The sequence below is a fragment of the Labeo rohita genome, chromosome 22, assembly GCF_022985175.1.
Source record: "Labeo rohita strain BAU-BD-2019 chromosome 22, IGBB_LRoh.1.0, whole genome shotgun sequence".
Taxonomy (NCBI): Eukaryota; Metazoa; Chordata; class Actinopteri; order Cypriniformes; family Cyprinidae; genus Labeo; species Labeo rohita.
In genome coordinates this window covers 58,837,163-58,857,328 of record NC_066890.1, presented here as the reverse complement: position 1 = coordinate 58,857,328, position 20,166 = coordinate 58,837,163, and the positions used below count along the sequence as shown (strand labels likewise).

Sequence of the window (20,166 nt, the reverse complement as noted above, 5' to 3'; positions counted from 1 at the left end):
AATGAGTAAAATAAGTATTTTAATTTTCAAATTCTGCTGAAATGGGCGTGGCTTGACTTATGATGAAAGTGACAGTTGGTTGAAAGAGGAGGGGTTAGAATACAAGTGTGTTTAGGCCACACCCACTTTTTCAGCACTTCCTGGACTTCTTCCATTCATTTTGCCCATAGGGATTTTTCGAAGTCTTCGTTAACGTGTTAAAAGCGCATTGAAACCAACAAGCAATGTGGTAAATTACAATTTTACAAACTCTGATACGAAACAAAAAAGTATTTTAAAATCGACTGTATATTTCATGGAAAGTACTACAATTCCATGAAGCATTACGAATGACGCAATTAATTAGAAATGATGGCAAAATAGAAAACGACACTGAAATTAGGTCTATTATCTATTCAGAAACAATATACTGTACATTTTATTGTGAAATATGTATATATACAAATATTTAAGTAGTTTAAAAAGCACAGAGTGGGCGGAACTCATTTAGCATGGTTTGCTAGTCGCAATTCTCTGATTGGTGGAAATTTCACTGCGGAATCATGGGTAATGTAGTTTTTCAACAGGAATTCTGCTGTTAAAATAAGTTGGAAGTTGAAAATAAAGTGGACTGATGGCTTTGACTAAAGCATATACCATCAATTGACAACACTGTAGCTCACGTTAGGCCTGTCTTTGATGTTTAACGTTAACATTTAGCATTAAAAAACAAAATTTCCTTATGGAAAAAATGAATAGGATTTTTACCTCTGGACTCTATAAGACCAAAAACAATGATCAAGAAAATAAATAACATCAATTTTGTGGTCCATTTGTGGTATGTTTTTATTCTTTACACATATTTAAATGTCACATCAGGTCATCTAAATGTGGGTGGGGCTTGATTTTATCAGGTGGCCATTGATTGGATGATGAAAAGTAACAGTTGGTTGAAGGGGGAGGGGTAAACTATAAGTGTGTTTAGTGAGGTCACTTAGGGGTGGAGCCTTTGTGCATAGACCACACCCACTTTTCCAGAGTCAAAAGCTACAATCAAACCAACAAGCTACGAGGTAAATTAAAATTTTACAAACCCTGATTTGAAACAAAAAGTTTGAAAACTGGACAAAAAGACTAAATTTCATAAAAAGTACTAGAACTTCATGAAGCATTATGAATTATGTAAATTAATTAGAAACAATGGCAAAATACAAAAAGATTTAATAAAATTACGTTTATTGTCTATATAGAAACAACACTTTGTACATTTTACTGAGAAATATGTATGTATACAAATATTTAAGTAACTTGAGAACACAGAGTGGGCGGAGCTTGTTTAGCATTGTTTGCTAGTCGTAATTCTCTGATTGGTGAAAATTTACTGCGGAATCATGGGTAGTTTTTCACCAGGAATTCTGCTGTTAAAATAAGTTGGTATATGTTTTAGTCAAAGCCGTCAGTCCACTTTATTTTCAACTTCCATCAATTAACAACATTGTAGCTCACGCTAGGCCCGTCTTTGACATTTAACGTTAACGTTTAGCATTAAAAAAAAACTAATTCTCCTATGAAAAAAATGAATGGGATTTTTACTTCTGGTCTCTATAAGACAAAAAACAATGATCAAGAAAATAAATAGTAACAGTTGGTTGAACGGGGAGGGATAAACTATAAGTGTGTTTAGTGAGGTCATTTAGGGGTTGAGCCTTTGCACATAGGCCCTGCCTATTTTTCTACACTTCCTAGACTTCTTCCATTTATTTTGCTCATAGGGATTTTTTGAAATCTGTATATTTCACAGAAAGCACTACAATTCCATGATGCATTACGAATGACGTCAATTAATTAGAAACGATGGCGAAAAAACGTTTGATTGAAATGACGTTTAATATCGATATAGAAACAACATATTCTATATTTTATTGTGAAATATGAATGTATACAAATATTTAGTAGAGAAGTAGTTTGAGAGCATAGAGTGGTTGCATCATTCAGAGAGTGGGCGGAGCTCTTTTAGCATCATTTGCTAGTCGTAACTCTCTGATTGGTGGAAATTTCACTGCGGAATCATGGGTAATGTCGTTTTTCACCAGGAATTCTGCTGTTAAAATAAGTTGGAAGTTGAAAATAAAGTAGACTAAAGGCTTTGACTAAAGCATATAATTAACAACATCGTAGCTCACGCTAGGCCCATCTTTAACATTTAACGTTAATGTTTAGCATTAAAAAAATGAATTCTCCTATGAAAAAAAAATAATGGGATTTTTACTTCTGGACTCTATAAGACCAAAAACAATAACAAAAATAGCATCAATTTTGATTTGACGTTGACTGAGGTAGCCATTTTGGTTAATTTCTTTGATGTGTATGAAATATGAATGTAAATAAGTCCATTTGTGGTTTGTTTTTAATCTTTACACATTTTAAAAATGTCACATCATCAAAGGTCATCTAAAAGTGGGTGGGGCTTGCCATTAATTGGATGATGAAAAGTGACAGCTGTTCGAAGGGAGAGGGGTTAAACTATAAGTGTGTTTAGTGGGGTGATTTGGGGGTGGAGCCTTTGCAAATAGGCCCTGCCCATTTTCAGCACTTCCATTCATTTTGCCCATTGGGATTTTTCGAAGTCTTCGTTAAAGAGTTAAAAGCCACAATCAAACCAACAAGCTATGAGGTAAATTACAATTTTACAAAAGAAAACAATAAAGTATTTGAAAATTAGACAAAAAGTCTGTATATTTCATAGAAAGTCCTACAAATGACGTAAATGAATTAGAAATGATGGCGAAAAACGATCGAAATTACGTTTATTGTCGATATAGAAACAACATATTCTATCTTTATATGTATATTTGCAAATATAAGTCATTTGAGAGCATAGAGCGGTTGTATCATTCACAGAGTGGGCGGAGCTCTTTTAGCATCATTTGCAAGTGGCAATTCTCTGATTGGTGGAAATTTCACTGCGGATTCATGGGTAATGTAGTTTTTCACCAGGAATTCTGCTGTTAAACATGATTGTTTTGGGAAAATACGTTGATATACCTTTAAATCACAACCGCGTAGCTCACAGTAGTTTTGTCTTTAATGTTTAACAAGATAAAAACGAATTCTTATATGGAGAAAATGAATGGGATTTTTACTTCTGGACTCTATAAGATCAAAAATGAGTTTTAACAAAGTCAATAATGTCAATAATTGATTTCACATTGACTAAAGGAAATTTGTGAGACATTTTGGTGGCTTTCTTGGATGCGTATCAATAGTGAATGTACAAAAAGTAAATTTGTGGTATGTTTTTAATCTTTACACAATTTCAAATTTGTCACATCAGGTCATCTAAAAGGAGCATGTCCATTGTAAAACAGGATATACAATACGCAAACACTTTTAGTAGATTTTAAAGTTAAATACACATTGAATGTGTGCATAGAATTCATTCAATATTTGATTATTCATATATACACAAGATAAGCGTGTCACAAGATCTGTCATTAATCATAAAAGACCATTCATTTCACCTGTAACACAATGTATTTATATTCGAAACAACAGACGGCAAAACAAACAGAGGCTAGGATAAGCTAACATATGTTAAATCGTAATACTTCAAAAGTCAAATTTATCATGTAAAACACACCCTAGTTAGCTATACACATTGGTGGGAAATACAGTTTGACCTACTTCGTATTGCTCTACACCCTTAAATGTTTGCGTTAGCACACCAATTAGCCGCTAATACCACAACGTTCTCCGTTCCTCAGGATCAAGGTGGGCATTGTGAGGATTGTGTGTATGAAAACAGATGACAGACGTCACAAATCAAGCTGAAAGTCTCTCAGATGACTCTGAAAAACACAAAAGAGAAAGATAGCGTCAGCGTCTAACATCCGAAGCTCAGCTTCTAATGGTGTTTGTCCAGCATCAGGAAGAAAGACCCGCTAATGGGTTTCTGTAAGTGTGTTTGTGAGCTACCCGTAAATAATAGATGCCTGAGATGACCTGCTTTATTCATTCTATACAAATAAAGCAGATGATTGACTCTTAAAAATCTATATTCTATCTATATTCTTTTTTATTTCAACCTTATTTCAATTACCATTTTCTTATATAGATTTTTAAATAGACTTTCTATGTAACAAAACAAACATCAATATCTAAATATACTTTTACTTTTTCAACAATATATGAAAACTGCCATATATTTTGAGAAAATGTAAATAAATCATTAATCGAAAAAATCTGAACAATACAATATATTACATTATTTCTTTTTAAATCTCTGTGAATTTTAATATTTGAAAATAATATAAAAATACTATTTAATAAATTCCAATACATTACGGAAGCATTCCAGGATTTTTTTTGAAAATTTGTTAGAAACATGTTAGCACCATGCTAGCAACATGCTAATCATGCTAACTTCATGTGACAATATGCAATTCATGTGAGCATTTTGTTAGCATCATGTTAGCATCTTGTTAAAAACATGCTAGCATCATGCTAAAACCACTAATAGCACTATTTTCATATTAAGAACATGCTAATCATGTTAACAAAAAAATCTGGAAAATTATGCAATATAGCACATTATTTTCAAAATCTATTAATTTTTAATATTTGAAATTAATATAAAAATATTTAATAATATTTATTAATATATGATAAAACATTTTTTAAATATTATTCAACTGTTTGCTATATAAAACTAGCATAAACGTGTAATTCGTACTAAGGTTGCAAAAAGGTGGAAAATTTCTAAGAAATTTCGGAAATGTTCCAGGATTTTTTTGGAATCTTTCGTGAATTTCTTAAAAACATGTTAGCACCATGCTAGCAACATGCTAATCCTGTTAACTTTATGTAACGGCATGCTAATTATGTGAGCATGTTGCTAGTATCATGCTAATCATGTTAGCATCTTGTTAAAAAAATAGGAGCATCATGCTAACACCATGATAATAGTGCTATCTTCATGTTAACAACATGCTAGTCATGTTAGCATGTTGCTAACGTCATGCTAATCATGTTAACAAAAAATGTTAACAAAAAATACAATATATTACATTATTTAGAATTTTTTCTATTTGAAATTAATGTAAAAAATACTATTTAATCATATTTATTAATATACTATAATTATTCATACTATTATTAATTACTATGATAATATTTAATATTATTGAACTATATATATATCTGCAAAACTAGCATAGAGGTATAATTCGTACTAGGGTTGCAAAAAAGGTGGAAAATTTCCAATAAATTTCGGAAACATTCCAGAAATTTTTGAAACATTTCCAGGATTTTTTGGAATCTTTCATGAATTTGTTAAAAAAAACATGTTAGCGCCATGATAGCAACATGCTAATCATGCTAACTTCATGTAACAACATGCTTATCATGTGAGAATTTTGCTAGCATCATGCTAATCATGTTAGCATCTTGTTAACATGCTAGCATCATGCTAATACTGTGGTAATAGTGCTATCTTTATGTTAATAACATGATAATCATGTTAGCATGTTGTTAACATCATGCTAATCATGTTAACAAAATATGTTAATGAAAATTCTGAAAAATAATACAATATATTAGAATATTTTTTAAGATTTTAAATATTTGAAAATAATATCAAAAAATACTATTTAATAATATTAATATATTATAATTGTTCATATTACTTATACTAATTATTGTAATTTTTTTAATATTTAATATTATGTAACAGTTGGGATATATATAATCAAAAATATATGTATCAAAAACAAATTTGCAAAATATTATAATCCACACTTTACCTCTAAATGCGCCCGTTCTTCACGTCTCCCATAGCGCCCCAAACGTCAAACAGAAAGACGTCCGGGAAGCCAAAATCGCCCAGAACGGAGTCGAGCGCCTCTGCGAAATCATCCGGGTTCTTCTTGTTCTTCCCAGCTTCCACGATGGTAGTCGCTGTAGGACATTCAGAAACAAAATCAGAAATTTATCTTTCCATCACTTGCTTACCAGTGGATGTGAATGGGTGCTGTCAGAATAAGAGTCCAAACAGCTGATAAAAGCATCACAATAACCCACAAGTAATCCACACCACTCCAGTCCATCAGTTAACATCTTGAGAAGACAAAAGCTAAAACAAATCCACCATTTGAATTTGAGGAAGCGTTATTATAAATTATAGATGTGTATTTTAGTTCAAAACGTCTTGATGGTTTCATTTAGCATGACGTTAGCATGTTTTTAACAAGATGCTAACGTATTTAGCATGATGCTAGCAACATGCTAATGTGATTAGTCTGTTGATAGCATGATGCTAATATGTTTGTAACAAGATGTTAACAAGACTAGCATGATACTAGCAACATGCTAACATGATTAATACTGTAATATAACAGGCTAATGTTAATAACTAGATACGTACATTTTCTGAAGAAAATGTGAGCTGTGCCAAAACTCAGCACTAGGCACTAATACTAACCCTAATCCTGTTAGCATCATGTTAAGAACATGCTAATTTTGTTAGCATTATACTACCAACATATTCACACAATGTTAGTAATATGATATTACCATGATAGCAATGTGTCAACACAATTAGCATGTTGTTAACATCAAATCAGCATGATTAATAACATGTTGCTAGCATGTTTTTAACAAGATGTTAACATGACCAGCATGATGTTAGCAACATGTGTTTAACAAGGTGCTAACGTGGATAGCATAATGCTAATATGACTAGCATGTTGTTATATGAAGTTAATATGATTAGCATGATGGTAGCATGTTTTTAACAAGATGCTAACATGATGTCACATGAAGTTGAGACGATTAGCACATTGCTAGCATGATACTAGCATGTTTTTAACAAGAAGCTAGCAACATGCTAACATGATTAGCATGTTGCTAGCATGATGGTTAAAAACGTCTTGATTGTTTCGTTTCTTACAAATGCAGTTTTTGGATTCACAAGATTAATCGGATTACTTATTGGATTACATTTTTGTAATTGTGTTGGGTGGATTACATGTGGATTATTGTGATGTCATTCTGACGGCACCCATTCACATCCATTTGTGAGCAAGTGATGATGTTACAATGTTACAAACAAACTCATCTACATGGAATTTTCATTTTTGGATACACTGTTGCTTTAATTTGTTTCTTGGAACGTGTCGATCCCAGGGGCCTAAAAAATGCCTTCGCTAATGCTCATGATGTAAGGCACTGAATTCATGGGAATTGCAGAGACGTTCTCCTCCAGTCTCGCAGGCCTTTTACGGTAACGTCCAATTCCTAGAAGATTCTCACCGAGCTCAAGGTCTCGAATCCCCATGTAACTCTCCAGCAGGTCGTCAACCTTCTTAATGACCTTGTCTTCAAACTCGTTGGGCTGTTGGAAGACAAACGGTTGGAGATAAGATGAAGAGTAATGTTAAAGTTGAAAGGCCTGGGATTTGCACCCTGACTCACGATTTCCTCCAGCGTGGCCGATCCTTTGGAACGCAGCCGCAGCGTCTCCTTCCCGCTAACCATTTTGCCCTCGCTGGACTTGGGCGCTCGCGTCCTCTGGCCTATCATGTCTGATCGACACACAAACACAGACACACTTAACCTTCTGATCGCTCCGGTTTCTATAGCGATCGCCATCTGCCTCATGTTTTGGGTGCAGTGACAAAGCAGGAAAACAGATTGAATCATTAGAAGCAATTGATGAAAGAAATTCCAGACAGTTTCCTGTTTATGGTTATGACATTTTTGAGAAATTGTGCAGCTCATATCCGCTGTGGGATTACTGTAAATGTAAGCATGGTATTTTATTAATATATAATTTTATTCATCATTTTTGTTTAGTTTAACTTAATGTGCTGAAATAGTTAGTTCAAAAACTGAACTAAAACAAATACTTTTTCTTTTTTCTGTATTTTGTACATTTTTATATTCATATTCTTATATATTATTTATATTTTATATTAATTTTAAATATATTTTATTATATTTTTATATAAAAATTAACAAATAATAGATAGTAGTAATTATATGATATGATCATTATTAGATATGTACATTTTCTGAAGAAAAAAGCACTATACTAACGTTCACACAATATGTTACTAATATGACATTAGCATGATGCTAGCATGTTTTAAGCAAGGTGCTAACATGATTAGCGTAATGCTAGCAATGTGCAGATGTGATTAGCATGATGTTAACAACATGCTAACATGACTAACATGTTAACATGAAGATAGCATGATTATTATAGTGTTAGCATGAAGTTAGCAATATGGTAACATGATTAGCATGTTACACGAAGTTAGCATGTTGCTAGTATGATGCTAGCATGTTTTAACAAGATGTTAACATGAATAGCATGATGTTAGCAACATGTTAACGTGATTAGCATGATGTTACATGAAGTTAGCATGATTACCATGTTGCTAGCATGATGCAACCATGTTTTTAAAAAGATGTTAACATGACTAGCATGATGTTAGCAACATGTTGTTAACATGAAAATAGCACTATTATCATGGTGTTAGCATGATACTAGCATGCTTTTAACACAATGCTAACATGGTTAACACTATTACCATGTCATTAGCATGTCTTTAAAAATGTTAATATGTTTATCATAACGCTAATGTGTAATTAACGTGATGTTATGCTATTAGTATGTCTTGGCACATAAGTGGTTGATTCTAGCAAGTTGTAGCATAATGCTAGCAACATGCTAACATGATTAGCAACATTAGCATGTTGCTAGCATGTTTTTAACAAGATGATATCATGATTAACAGCATTAGCATGTTTTTAATTGTGTTAATAACAAAACTAAAATATAATAATATAATAATACACACTGTATATAGTGCACAGTTTTCCCATAATTTGTCAAGATGCTTCTAATTTACAATATAGTTCAACTACAGTCAAGCGTGGAGGTGGAGGTGATATCTCTTTAAATATACAACATTAAAGTAGAAAAGCTGAACAAACTACACATGCTACTGAAGATTAAGCAGGAATCGCCACTTTTATTTAGTTAGCGAGTTCCCTCTCGCTAGGCTCTGCATTAGCAGCCATGTTTCCTTTGATCTTGTATGTACAAACACAGTGAGGGAATTGAGCGCGCGCTCGGGAGCGTAATTACCCGCGCTTCTCTCACAAAGGCTAATCCATCACTCTAAAACATCCAATTAGCTAATGCTATAATGATAATCAAAGGCCTTTCAATTATTAACGGCAGTAATTGGCTGTCACCAAAGCAGGGGCTGCTGCGCGTGCACATTAGAGCTCGTTCGCCGTTTGCTCAGTCTGCCGAGCGTGTCGAGATTTACATGAGTGTTTGCTTCTCTGTGGGAGCAACGCGCCTCGGCTAATTATTAGTATTTACGGCTCTGAGTCTGTAATTACTCAGACCTGTGCGCGGGGCAATTACTAGCTCGTTTATGAAGGCCAGTAGTTCATATAAACGCGGATCAGACGCACTGTACTGTCTTCTCAAGCAGCGCGTCTTAAAGCGTTTGGCTGTTCGAATGGCTTCCAAAGGTGTAGGTTTGATTTTGGCATTGGTGGGGACTAACAGCAGACAACAGTCGTTTGATCAAGATTATTGCTAGGGACAATTTAGGAACAACAAAATGAAATAACATAAAATGAAATGAAGTAAAAGTCATGGTGTCCAGAAATGAACCATGGTTTTGTTACACTAATCCTAGTTTAACCATGGTATTTGTAGTAAAACTATAAAATTAATAATAATAAAAAACTATAATAAAAATTATAATAATTTTCTTAAAAGAATTGTATTTGTTTAAACGTTTGTTTTTCTTTGTTTTGTTTTTATAGCTACTCACGAAGTTGCACCGAGGTTTCAATCTAAATCATGTGATTCGCAATCCGGGATCTAAAATCCCATCTGAAAAGTAATTCACAAACCATTAATCGTTAAATTCCCGAAATGATTTACAAATCCACTCCGAAGATCCGATCTGAATCAGTTCTGATCTAAATAAAATGATTCTGCACTTCGAAAATCCATCTGAAAAGTGATTCGTGAACTATCATTTCAGATCAGGACTTCGGAGAGCGGATCGTGAATCATTCAATTTGCAAAATGATTCTCGAACACGCTCTGAAGTTCCGAACAAAATCAAAGGATTCGCTATCCACGCTCGAAAGTCCCGAACTGAATCAAATTATTTTGTGTTACGCAAAGTTCGGTTCAAAATCAAATTATTTGCAATGCGCGATTTATTTAATGATTCACAAACCATCATTTTAGTTCCCAAAATGATTCACAAACTCCCTGCAAGTTCCGAACTAAATCAAGTGATTTCTTGTCGAATTGTTTGATCAGAATTATTGCTAGGGACAATTTAGGTGCAATTTGTGTTAACCTGGCAACACATCCCTAAAAAAAAGGTTACTATACTAAACTAAATGGTAACCACAAATGAACCATGATTCTGCTACACTAACCATAGTTTAGCTATAGTATTTGTAGTGGTTATATATTACAAAACATGGTTACTACACTTGACTATAATAAAACCATGGTTATTTTTTTAAAGGATCTGTATTTGCATAGACTTTATTTCTTTTTCCTTTGTTTTGTCTTTATAGATGTACTGTATTAATTTTTTATGTTTTGTACTGTTTAACAATGAAAAGGAGAGAAATCAGATGATTTCAGATTATTTGCGATAAGCGCTCTGAAGTCCCGATCTGAATCAAATGATTCACGCTAAAGTCCTGATCTGAATCAAAAGATTCGCAAACCCACTCTGAAATCCCATCTGAAAGTGTATCGCGAATCATTATTTTAGACTTCGGAGCGGGTTCGTGAATCATTACGGGAATTTAATGATTCGCGATTCGCGCTCCGAAGTCTGAATGATTCGCGAACCAAGATCGTGATTTTGGAGCGCCGATCCCCAATCATTCAATTCGCCAACTGATTCGCGAACCCGCTACGTTGCGATCTAAATCAAACGATTCGCGATCCGTGCTCGAAAGTCCCGATCGGAATCAAATGATTCGCGATACGCGATCCGATTGGAGCGCTTCCAAACAGTGAATCGTTTTGTGACGCAATGATTCGGAGTTTCGAAACGTCAGTTTCACCCATCACTACGTGCTTTTTAAAATCATTAAGCTTTGTTGAAATATGAAAATGAATGGCTCTTTTGATCTGGTTATTGCTAGTGCATCGCTTAAACTGCATGATTGAAGTCACAAGTTTGAATCAAACGGAGCAGTTCTATCATAAGTGACTCACTCAATTGATTCAGTTTGTCCGTTCCTCCTCTTTTCGCGTCTTCAGTCATGTTTACACGACACTGTCAGTACTACTACTGGCTTAGCGCGCTAGTTTTATGACATTAACTTAAATAAGCGAAAAAATATGATATGTACAAACAGAATATCAATGTTTCCATTCCGAAGATAACGTCCAACACAAATCTACGAACATATTGAGGTGAGGTAATCGGTTTACAGCTAACTAGTGAAAACACTGCATTAATATGACGAGCTACAGCTCAAAATACATGTTTAGATGAAAACATTGTGCATTATGATGGAGTTTGTAGCTTAATTCACTATATTTGATATAGTTAAAGCACTGCAGTTCAGTTGCTGACAGATCAATACACATATATTTAATTGTTTGATCAAAATTATTGTTAGAGACATGTCCTATACTAAATCCTACGCCCTTGAACCCTGGAACATTTCTTTGACAAATGAAAAAAAAGGCGGCTTTCCGTTCATGTCGGTCTTTAAAACTGAATTGATTGTTAAATACAATTTGAGGAAATCGCCTCTTTAAACCTTTTATGAGTTCACTGTTATTTCCTGCATGGGGCGGGTTGTCTGAGGTCGCTGTAATGCAACGATATAAATCTGATTAATGACAGGCGCGTGTTTATTGTGTTCACGAGCGACTGAAACGTTTCTGAACCACAACTGTGTCTATTTTACTTGTATAATTTATAGTACATTAATGTTAATATTTAATATAAATCACATTTATAGTTTATTTAAATGGATAAATATTACCAAACCATGCATTTATTATTTAAATAATGCACTACTCATATAAATATGTAAATATTCTACATTTTCAAAATACACAGCATTTTTATATTTCTAGACACACATCTAAATATTTATTTTCACTTTTATTAAACAGAAGTCTGTTTTCCACTTTTTGACCACACGATGGCGCTCTATTCTTTAAATTATGGCCATAAATACATTTGTAGTTATTTATTGCTTATATTTTTAGTTTCTCTACTCAATATGTGTGTATTTAAATAAATATTTTGTAAATAAAAATGCTTATAGATAACAAAATAATTAATAATACACTACATTATTATCAGTATACCTTTATATACTATTGCTATTTCATATTGTGAACACGTGAAGGCGCTGTTGTCCTAAATATAATTTCCAAAGTGAGTTTATAACACTGAAATGCTGAAACTGTTTATACTTTGTAAACACAACCAGCTGTTACGGTCGAGATGTTTGACATCACAATGTTTTGATGAAGTGAGAAGCAGACATATGTCAGATGGGTTTGTTGAGATATTGTGAGATATTAGTATGAATTCTCACCGAAGGCTTTCTTGGGCTCGACTAGGCGCAGGGTGAACGGTGTTCCTCTCGGCTGCTCCTTTAGCATCTTTGCCACTTCATAATGCCGACATCCCACAATGCTCTGGTCATTAATGGCCTCGATGTGATCGCCGACACACACCGTTTTGATTCGGTCGATGGTGCTGCCTTCCTTTATCCTCTACAACACAACACATAATATAATATAATATAATACGTGAATATATTATATAATAATACATTTTATTTATATAATCATGTACAAGGATAATAAAAACAATGCATGAAACTATTTTATTGATTCTTGTGTCGAGTTTTTTTTTTTTTTAACTTTTGCATAAATGTTCATAACTATTCTATTTCACTATTTTTTTATTATTATTATTATTTTTACTGTTTACTTTGTTTTTTTGTGAATTTAATTTTATTTATTTTCATTTATTTATTTTTGTTTTTTTTATTATTTATTTTGTTGATTTATTTATTATTTGCAAGTTATTTATTTATTCATTCCATTTGTTTTTGTTCCAGGAATGTATTTTCCTTTTTTAGATCTTGAATTTTAAGATTTTCAGTTTTTCAATTCATTTCATCAAACTTTTTTTCATGTACTAGCCACTGAATATTAAAAAAAATAATAATTTAATTAATTAATTAAATAATTTAATCTCTTTTTAATTTACTAACCACTTGCATACAGGGGAGTATTTTTGTTATTTTTTAAAAAATTAATTCAACTTATTTTTTATATGCCAGCCACTGATGTATATGCGAAAGCATTTAATATTTTTATTTATTTATTCATATTTTTTAAAATCTTATTTATGTAACTCTTGTTCCATTTTAGCGTTATCTTATCTTATTTATTTACATTTTTATTATGCATTTATTAATTTATTAATTTATAAAGTCAATTTAACTTTGACCTTTATGTTGTTGTTTCTTTTATTTATTATTTATTTGTGTCCCTTTATTATTATCTTCAAGTTATTTATTTATTAATTTCATTTCTTTTTGTTCTAGGATTGTATTTTCCTTGTTTGAGTCTCACATTTTAAGATTTTCAATATTTCAAACTTGTTTCATTAAACGTTTTTCATTCACTGAATATACCAGTCATTTACCATTTTTATTTATCTTTCTTATTGTATTTATTTTTAAAATTTATTTTTCATTTACTAACCACTGGCATATAGGAGAGCATTTTATTTATTATTTTTTAAATCATTGATTGCATTTATTTTTTATTCACCAGCCACTGGTGTAAATACAAAAGCATTTAACTTTTTTTTTTAATGTAATTTATTTTCCATTTAATATCTCTTAGTTATATTTATTTATTTTTACTTATTTAATTTTTTTTATATTTATATGCTGCCTTTTTGTTCATTTGTTATAAAATAATGTCAGTTTAATTTAGACTTTTATCTTGTCTCATTGTGACTTCATTATTGTTTTTAATTTATTATTATTTTCAAGTTGTTTATTTATTCATTCCATTTGTTTTTCCTTTTTTAATTTCTTTATTTATCTTTTTAATTTATTTTTCATTTACTAACTTATTGTTTTTAATTAATTTATTAATAACAATTTTTAATTCCCAGCCACTAAACCATTTAACATTTTATTTATCATTTTTTTATTTTATTTATTTATTTATTTCAAAGACTGTATTTTATAGTTAAGATTCTCAATATTCTCAAGCATTTTTTTTTTTTTTTTTGTATTCTTTTTTGTTCCAGGATTGTATTTTGGGTTGTGTTTGTTTTGTTTTGTTTTTTTGTTTTGGTTTGTTTTTTTGTTTTGTTTTTTTTCTCACAATATTCCAATCTGTTTTTCTGGGAAATGCGCCAGTTAACTTGATAACTAACACTAACTTTGTTAACTATTATATTTATATTTATTTTCCATTTACTTATACTTCATATAATAGGAAAACAATGTATACTTTTTATTTGTATGTTCATTCATTCATTCATTTTGCTTTTGTTGTCATTCTGTTGTATATCTTCGCTGTATTTTCGTTTTAGGGGCTCAAATGTTACGATTCTCAACACTCCAGACTTCTCTTCCAGGAAAATGAGGTCAGCTCGTTGACCTAGCAGCACGCACTTTAATAAAGGCGTATCCGGCGCCGTTATCGGTGATGGTGAGGCCGAGCGCGTCCTCGGTTTTAACGACCTCCACTTCTTTGGTTTCTCCCCTCACATGGGCGAAGATGAAGTCCTCCAGACCGATCTGACCACCCAACAGCTTCTGCATGTCCACTTTGTGTGAGTTCAGCGTGCAGAAAAGGATCTTGAAAGGAAAAAATAGACAAACATGCGTCAGAATACAGAGAAAACGGACACCGCAAACCTTCACCGCCGTTTTCCATCGTGAGCGCGGCCGGTCACGCGCACGACGCACACTAGATGGCGTTGTGGCGGTAAACTAGTACTTGGCTAGGATATAACTTATATTGTGTGTGTTAAAGAGTCTAAATAGTTGGCTAGCATCGATAAACGTTTATTAAAACATGTTTTGTACTCGTACTACTGTGTTTAACTACGCTAACGGATGCTAGAATTTAGGCGGGAGTCTCCTTGTCAATTTCCATTCAAGTATTTTGAATTTTGTACTAGACTTAATATGTCAAAAACGCCCGATATGAAATATTTTCAGCTTTTCACAGCTGTAAAATCAAACGTAGCCTACACGTGCTAGTTTATGGCGGTTTGAAGGCATAAAAGCTCACGTGACCGTTTATGTCTTTCTTCACTGTAAACTTTCGACTCAGACGGAGACGTGTTTGTTTGGTTTAAGATTATGACTGCATTTTTTTCTGGCCTTGACCTCGGAGAGAAGGATGAATTGTCTTGATAACAGAGTCTTGAAGGACATTTTCTCCACAGTACAGTGAGTTTGAAGAAAAGATTAGCCTACGGATAAAACGGATCGTTATGTAAGTTGATCTGGAGATAGGCAGTGTAGCACGTGACTAAAAACGTTTTTATTAAATAGTTTCATTATAGTTTAAAACACTTTTATTTAAAAGCTTTTATAAATAGGCTTAATAAAACTAGGCTAATACATTAAAAAAGATAATATGCGCATATTAAAATCGATACGTATTCAATTATATTATTGTGTTTGCATACAAATTAACATATTTGTGTTGAGGTATAAAGGCATATGTGAAAATATTTTAGTATTTTTACTTAAAAAACAATAATTTTGCATTAAATGGTTTTAAGCAGTGTAATGTTAATGTTAATGTTAAATAATATATTTTGTTTAAAAAATTAATTGTTCGAGGCATTTTCCTAAAAAAAAAACGTTTGTTATGTAGGAGAAAATGTATTTATTATTTATTTGTTTGTTTGTATTTGTTCAAATTTACTAGACATTGGCACATTTAAGAACATTTTAAACATGTTTATTATTATGTTTTTTTTCATCATTAATTAGTTATGTAGTTAATTAGTTAATGTATTTAACATTTAATAGCCACTGGCATGTACAAAGAACATTTATTTATTTATTTTTTATTTACCCCCATTTACAAACCATTGGCATATATGAAGATGTTTAACATTTTTTAATTTATTTATTTCATTTATTTTAATTTTTTAAATTTTAATTTTATTTTTATTTTACTAGCCATGGGCATAAATACATTTTTTTATTTTATTTTATTTTATTTTACTTTACTTTACCTTACTTTACTTTACTTTACTTTATTTCAATTTTACTAGCCACAGGCATAAATTACCATTTTTATTTTATTTTTATTTTATTTTATTAGCTACTGGCATGATTCATTTTCTTATTTAATTATTTTATTTTATTTTATTTTTTAGCCACAACATAAATTAATAATTAATTTCTTTATTTGTTTGTTTGCCACTGGCGTATATATGAAAATATTTAGCATTTTTATTTATTCATTTGTGTTGTTTTAATTTATTTTATTAGCCATGGGCATGAATTAATTAATTAATTAATTTGTTTGTTTGTTTGCCACTGACATATATGAAAAAATATTTATTTTATTTTAAACTAAAATACATTTACTAGCCATTGGCATATATAAAGACATTTAACATTCAGTTATTTATTTGTTTAATTTATTTATCGTTTACTAGTGGCGGACAGATATGGGGGAAATTTTTCATTTTATTTTATTTTATTTTTTTTTTTTTTTTTTTTTTTTTTTTTTTTTTTTTTTTTTTATCCATCCACCCATATCTATCCAACACTTTCCTAACATTTAACTCAGTGTCATATTGTCCATTGCAGTAATTAATAAAAAAATATATATGTATTTTTTGTTTGTTTGACACTGGCGTATATAAAAATATTTATAATTTTAATTTATTAATTTGTTTTATTTTATTTTATTTCATTAGCCACAGGCATAAATAAATGTATTCATTTATTTGTTTGTTTGTTTGCCGGCCACTGCCATAAATGAAAAATATTTATTTTATTTTATTTTAAAATAAATTTACTAGCTATTGGCATATATAAAGACATTTAACATTTCTTTATTTATTTTATTATTTTCCGTTTACCAGTGCGTGACAACTGTGCGGGGTTATTTTATTTTATTTTATTTTACTAGCCTTGGACATAAATAATTACATTTATTTATTTATTTGCCACTGGCATATATTTAAAATATTTGTTTTTATTAATTTGTTTTTCCCCCATTGTTTTTTCCCCCATTTACTAGCCATTGGCATATATGATAACATGTAACAATTATTTCTTTATTTGTTTCATTTATTTTTCATTTACTAGTGACTGGCAGATATGACCAAAAAATATTTATTCATTTATTTATTTATTGTACCAACCACTGGCATATATGAAAATACTTATTATTTGTATTTATTCATATTTCTTTCCATTATTTTCAACCCATTTACTAGCCACTACGATGTATAGATAATTATTTTTGCATCATTTTTGCATCATTCTCCAACCGAAAAACAATTAAATGCAATATTATCAATTTTATCAGGCGTAACGATCATGATAACTACTGTAACGGTGATATATTATCTAGCAACTATCAACAACTGAATAATAATTACTATCTTTAGAGCAAACTCCAGTATATTTCCTAGAAACACAGAACGACCCACCGCCACTTCTCAGACCAGCACCGTTTGACCCGAAAAAGACATTGTGCTGTACCTCGGAAGCGGAGATGTTGAAGACCTCGGCGATCTTGGCGTAGAGCTCCCTGACGTTGGTGAAGCCGTGGATGCGTCCCGTGGGGCTCCCGTGCGCCAGCTGCGTGTGAAACACCAGTTTGGGTCTGGGACACGCTGGAGGCTCCTGGGGCAGCGGTGGCGCAGACGGGACGGCTCCCTGGCTCTCCTCGTCCCCCGGCGCTCCTCTGGAGTCCTGCGCGTCCGGACTCATGGCCTCTCCGTTCTGCATGGGCTCTGGCTCGCACGTCGTCGTCTCGTCGGACTCCTGCGTGGAGAAGTGTGCGGCGTCTGCCGTCGGGTCTGCCGTGTTCAATTAAAGATGAGCGTAGCCAGGCAACGCTGCACAGGTGAGCGATTTCAGGCCCTGCTTAGTGGAAACCCTAAACCGCCTGAGCTACAGATCTTATGGGTGACACTGGAGAGCGGGACGAACACCTGAAGTGAGGAGCTGGAGACCATCTGTCTGTAGAGCTGGCGGAGGGGACGGTCCTCACTTTGGAGACGCAACGTTTGGCCAAATATTTAGCCCATCTAAAGGAACAGTTCAGACACAAATCAACATTTGTGGAAAATTTACTCACCCTCAGATCATCTGAGGTTAGGAAGAGTTTGTTTCTTCATTAGATTTGGAGAAAGAGCATTATGTGACTTGCTCACCAATGGATGTGAATGGGTGCTGTCAGAATGAAAGTCCAAACAGCTGATAAAAACATCACAGTAATCCACACCAATCCAGTCCATCACTTAACATCTTGAGAAGACAAAAGCTTTGTGTTTACAAGAAACAAGTCCATCATTAAGATGTTTTTAACTAAAATATGACTCTATAATCCATAATAACACTTAGAGACATACAGTGGGGATCGAAAGTTTGGGCACCCCAGGTAAAAATTTGTATTAATGTGCATAAAGAAGCCAAGGAAAGATGGAAAAATCTCCAAAAGGCATCAAATTACAGATTAGACATTCTTATAATATGTCAAAAAAAGTTAGATTTTATTTCCATCATTTACACTTTCAAAATAACAGAAAACAAAAAAATGGCGTCTGCAAAAGTTTAGGCACCCTGCAGAGTTCATATCTTGTACTGCCCCCTTTGGCAAGTACCACAGCTTGTAAACGCTTTTTGTAGCCAGCCAAGAGTCTTTCAATTCTTGTTTGAGGTATCTTTGCCCATTCTTCCTTACAAAAGTCTTCCAGTTCTTTGAGATTTCTGGGCTGTCTGTCACGCACTGCTCTTTTAAGGTCTATCCATAGATTTTCAATTATGTTGAGGTCAGGAGATTGTGAAGGCCATGGCAAAACCTTCAGTTTACGCCTCTTGATGTAATCCAAAATTTTGAGGTGTGTTTAGGATCATTATCCATTTGTAGAAGCCATCCTCTCTTTAACTTCAGCTTTTTCACAGATGGCATCAAGTTACCCTCCAAAATTTGCTGAAATTTTATTGAATCCATTTTTCCTTCTACTCGTGAAATGTTCCCTGTGCCACTGGCTGCAATACAACCCCAAAGCATGATTGATCCACCCCCATGCTTAACAGTTGGACAGAGGTTCTTTTCATTAAATTCTGTGCCCTTTCTTCTCCAAACGTACCTTTGCTCATTCCGGCCAAAAAGTTCTATTTTAACCTCATCGGTCCACAGAACTTGTTTCCAAAATGCATCAGGCTTGTCTATATGTTCATTTGCAAAGTTCAAACGCTGATTTTTGTGGTGAGGACGTAGAAGAGGTTTTCTTCTGATGACTCTTCCATGAACACCATATTTGTACAAGTATCTCTTTATAGTGGAATAGTGTACCACAACTCCAGTGTCTGCCAGATCTTTCTGGAGGGATCGTGCAGTCAAACGTGGGTTTTGACTTGCTTTTCTCACAATCCTGCGAGCTGTTCTGTCTGATATTTTTCTTGGTCTTCCAGATCTTGCTTTAACTTCCACTGTTCCTGATGACTGCCATTTCTTAATTACATTCCGAACAGAGGATATTGGCATCTGAAAACGCTTTGCTATCTTCTTATAGCCTTCTCCTGCTTTGTGAGCGTCAGCTATTTTCAGTTTCAGTTTTCTAGACAACTGCTTAGAAGAACCCATGGTGCTGATTGTTGGGGCAAGGTCAGATGAGTCTGGGCATTTAAAACCTTTGAAATTGACATCACCTGGTCTTTCCAGACGATGATTGAGAACAATCCATGACACTGTCAGGTCTCAGCTTTCCAAAGGGGGCAGTGCATGCTATAAACTCTGCAGGGTGCCCAAACTTTTGCAGACGCCTTTTTTTGTTTTCTGTTATTTTGAAAGTGTAAATGATGGAAATAAAATCTAACTTTTTTTGACATATTATAAGAATGTCTAAT

General features: G+C 32.9%; 1 protein-coding gene across 1 annotated transcript; it reads right to left on the bottom strand.

Moving 5' to 3' along the window:
* Positions 1-3,260: 3,260 nt before the first annotated feature.
* Positions 3,261-18,197, bottom strand: gipc3 (GIPC PDZ domain containing family, member 3). Its single transcript, XM_051094214.1, has 7 exons — positions 17,791-18,197; positions 14,719-14,904; positions 12,607-12,787; positions 7,450-7,559; positions 7,288-7,369; positions 5,781-5,934; positions 3,261-3,827 (listed from the first exon to the last, which is right to left on the bottom strand). Exons 1-6 carry the CDS (start codon positions 18,037-18,039, stop codon positions 5,783-5,785), a joined length of 960 nt encoding a protein of 319 aa, XP_050950171.1. The 5' UTR covers positions 18,040-18,197; the 3' UTR covers positions 3,261-3,827; positions 5,781-5,782.
* Between the last annotated feature and the right edge of the window lie 1,969 nt (positions 18,198-20,166).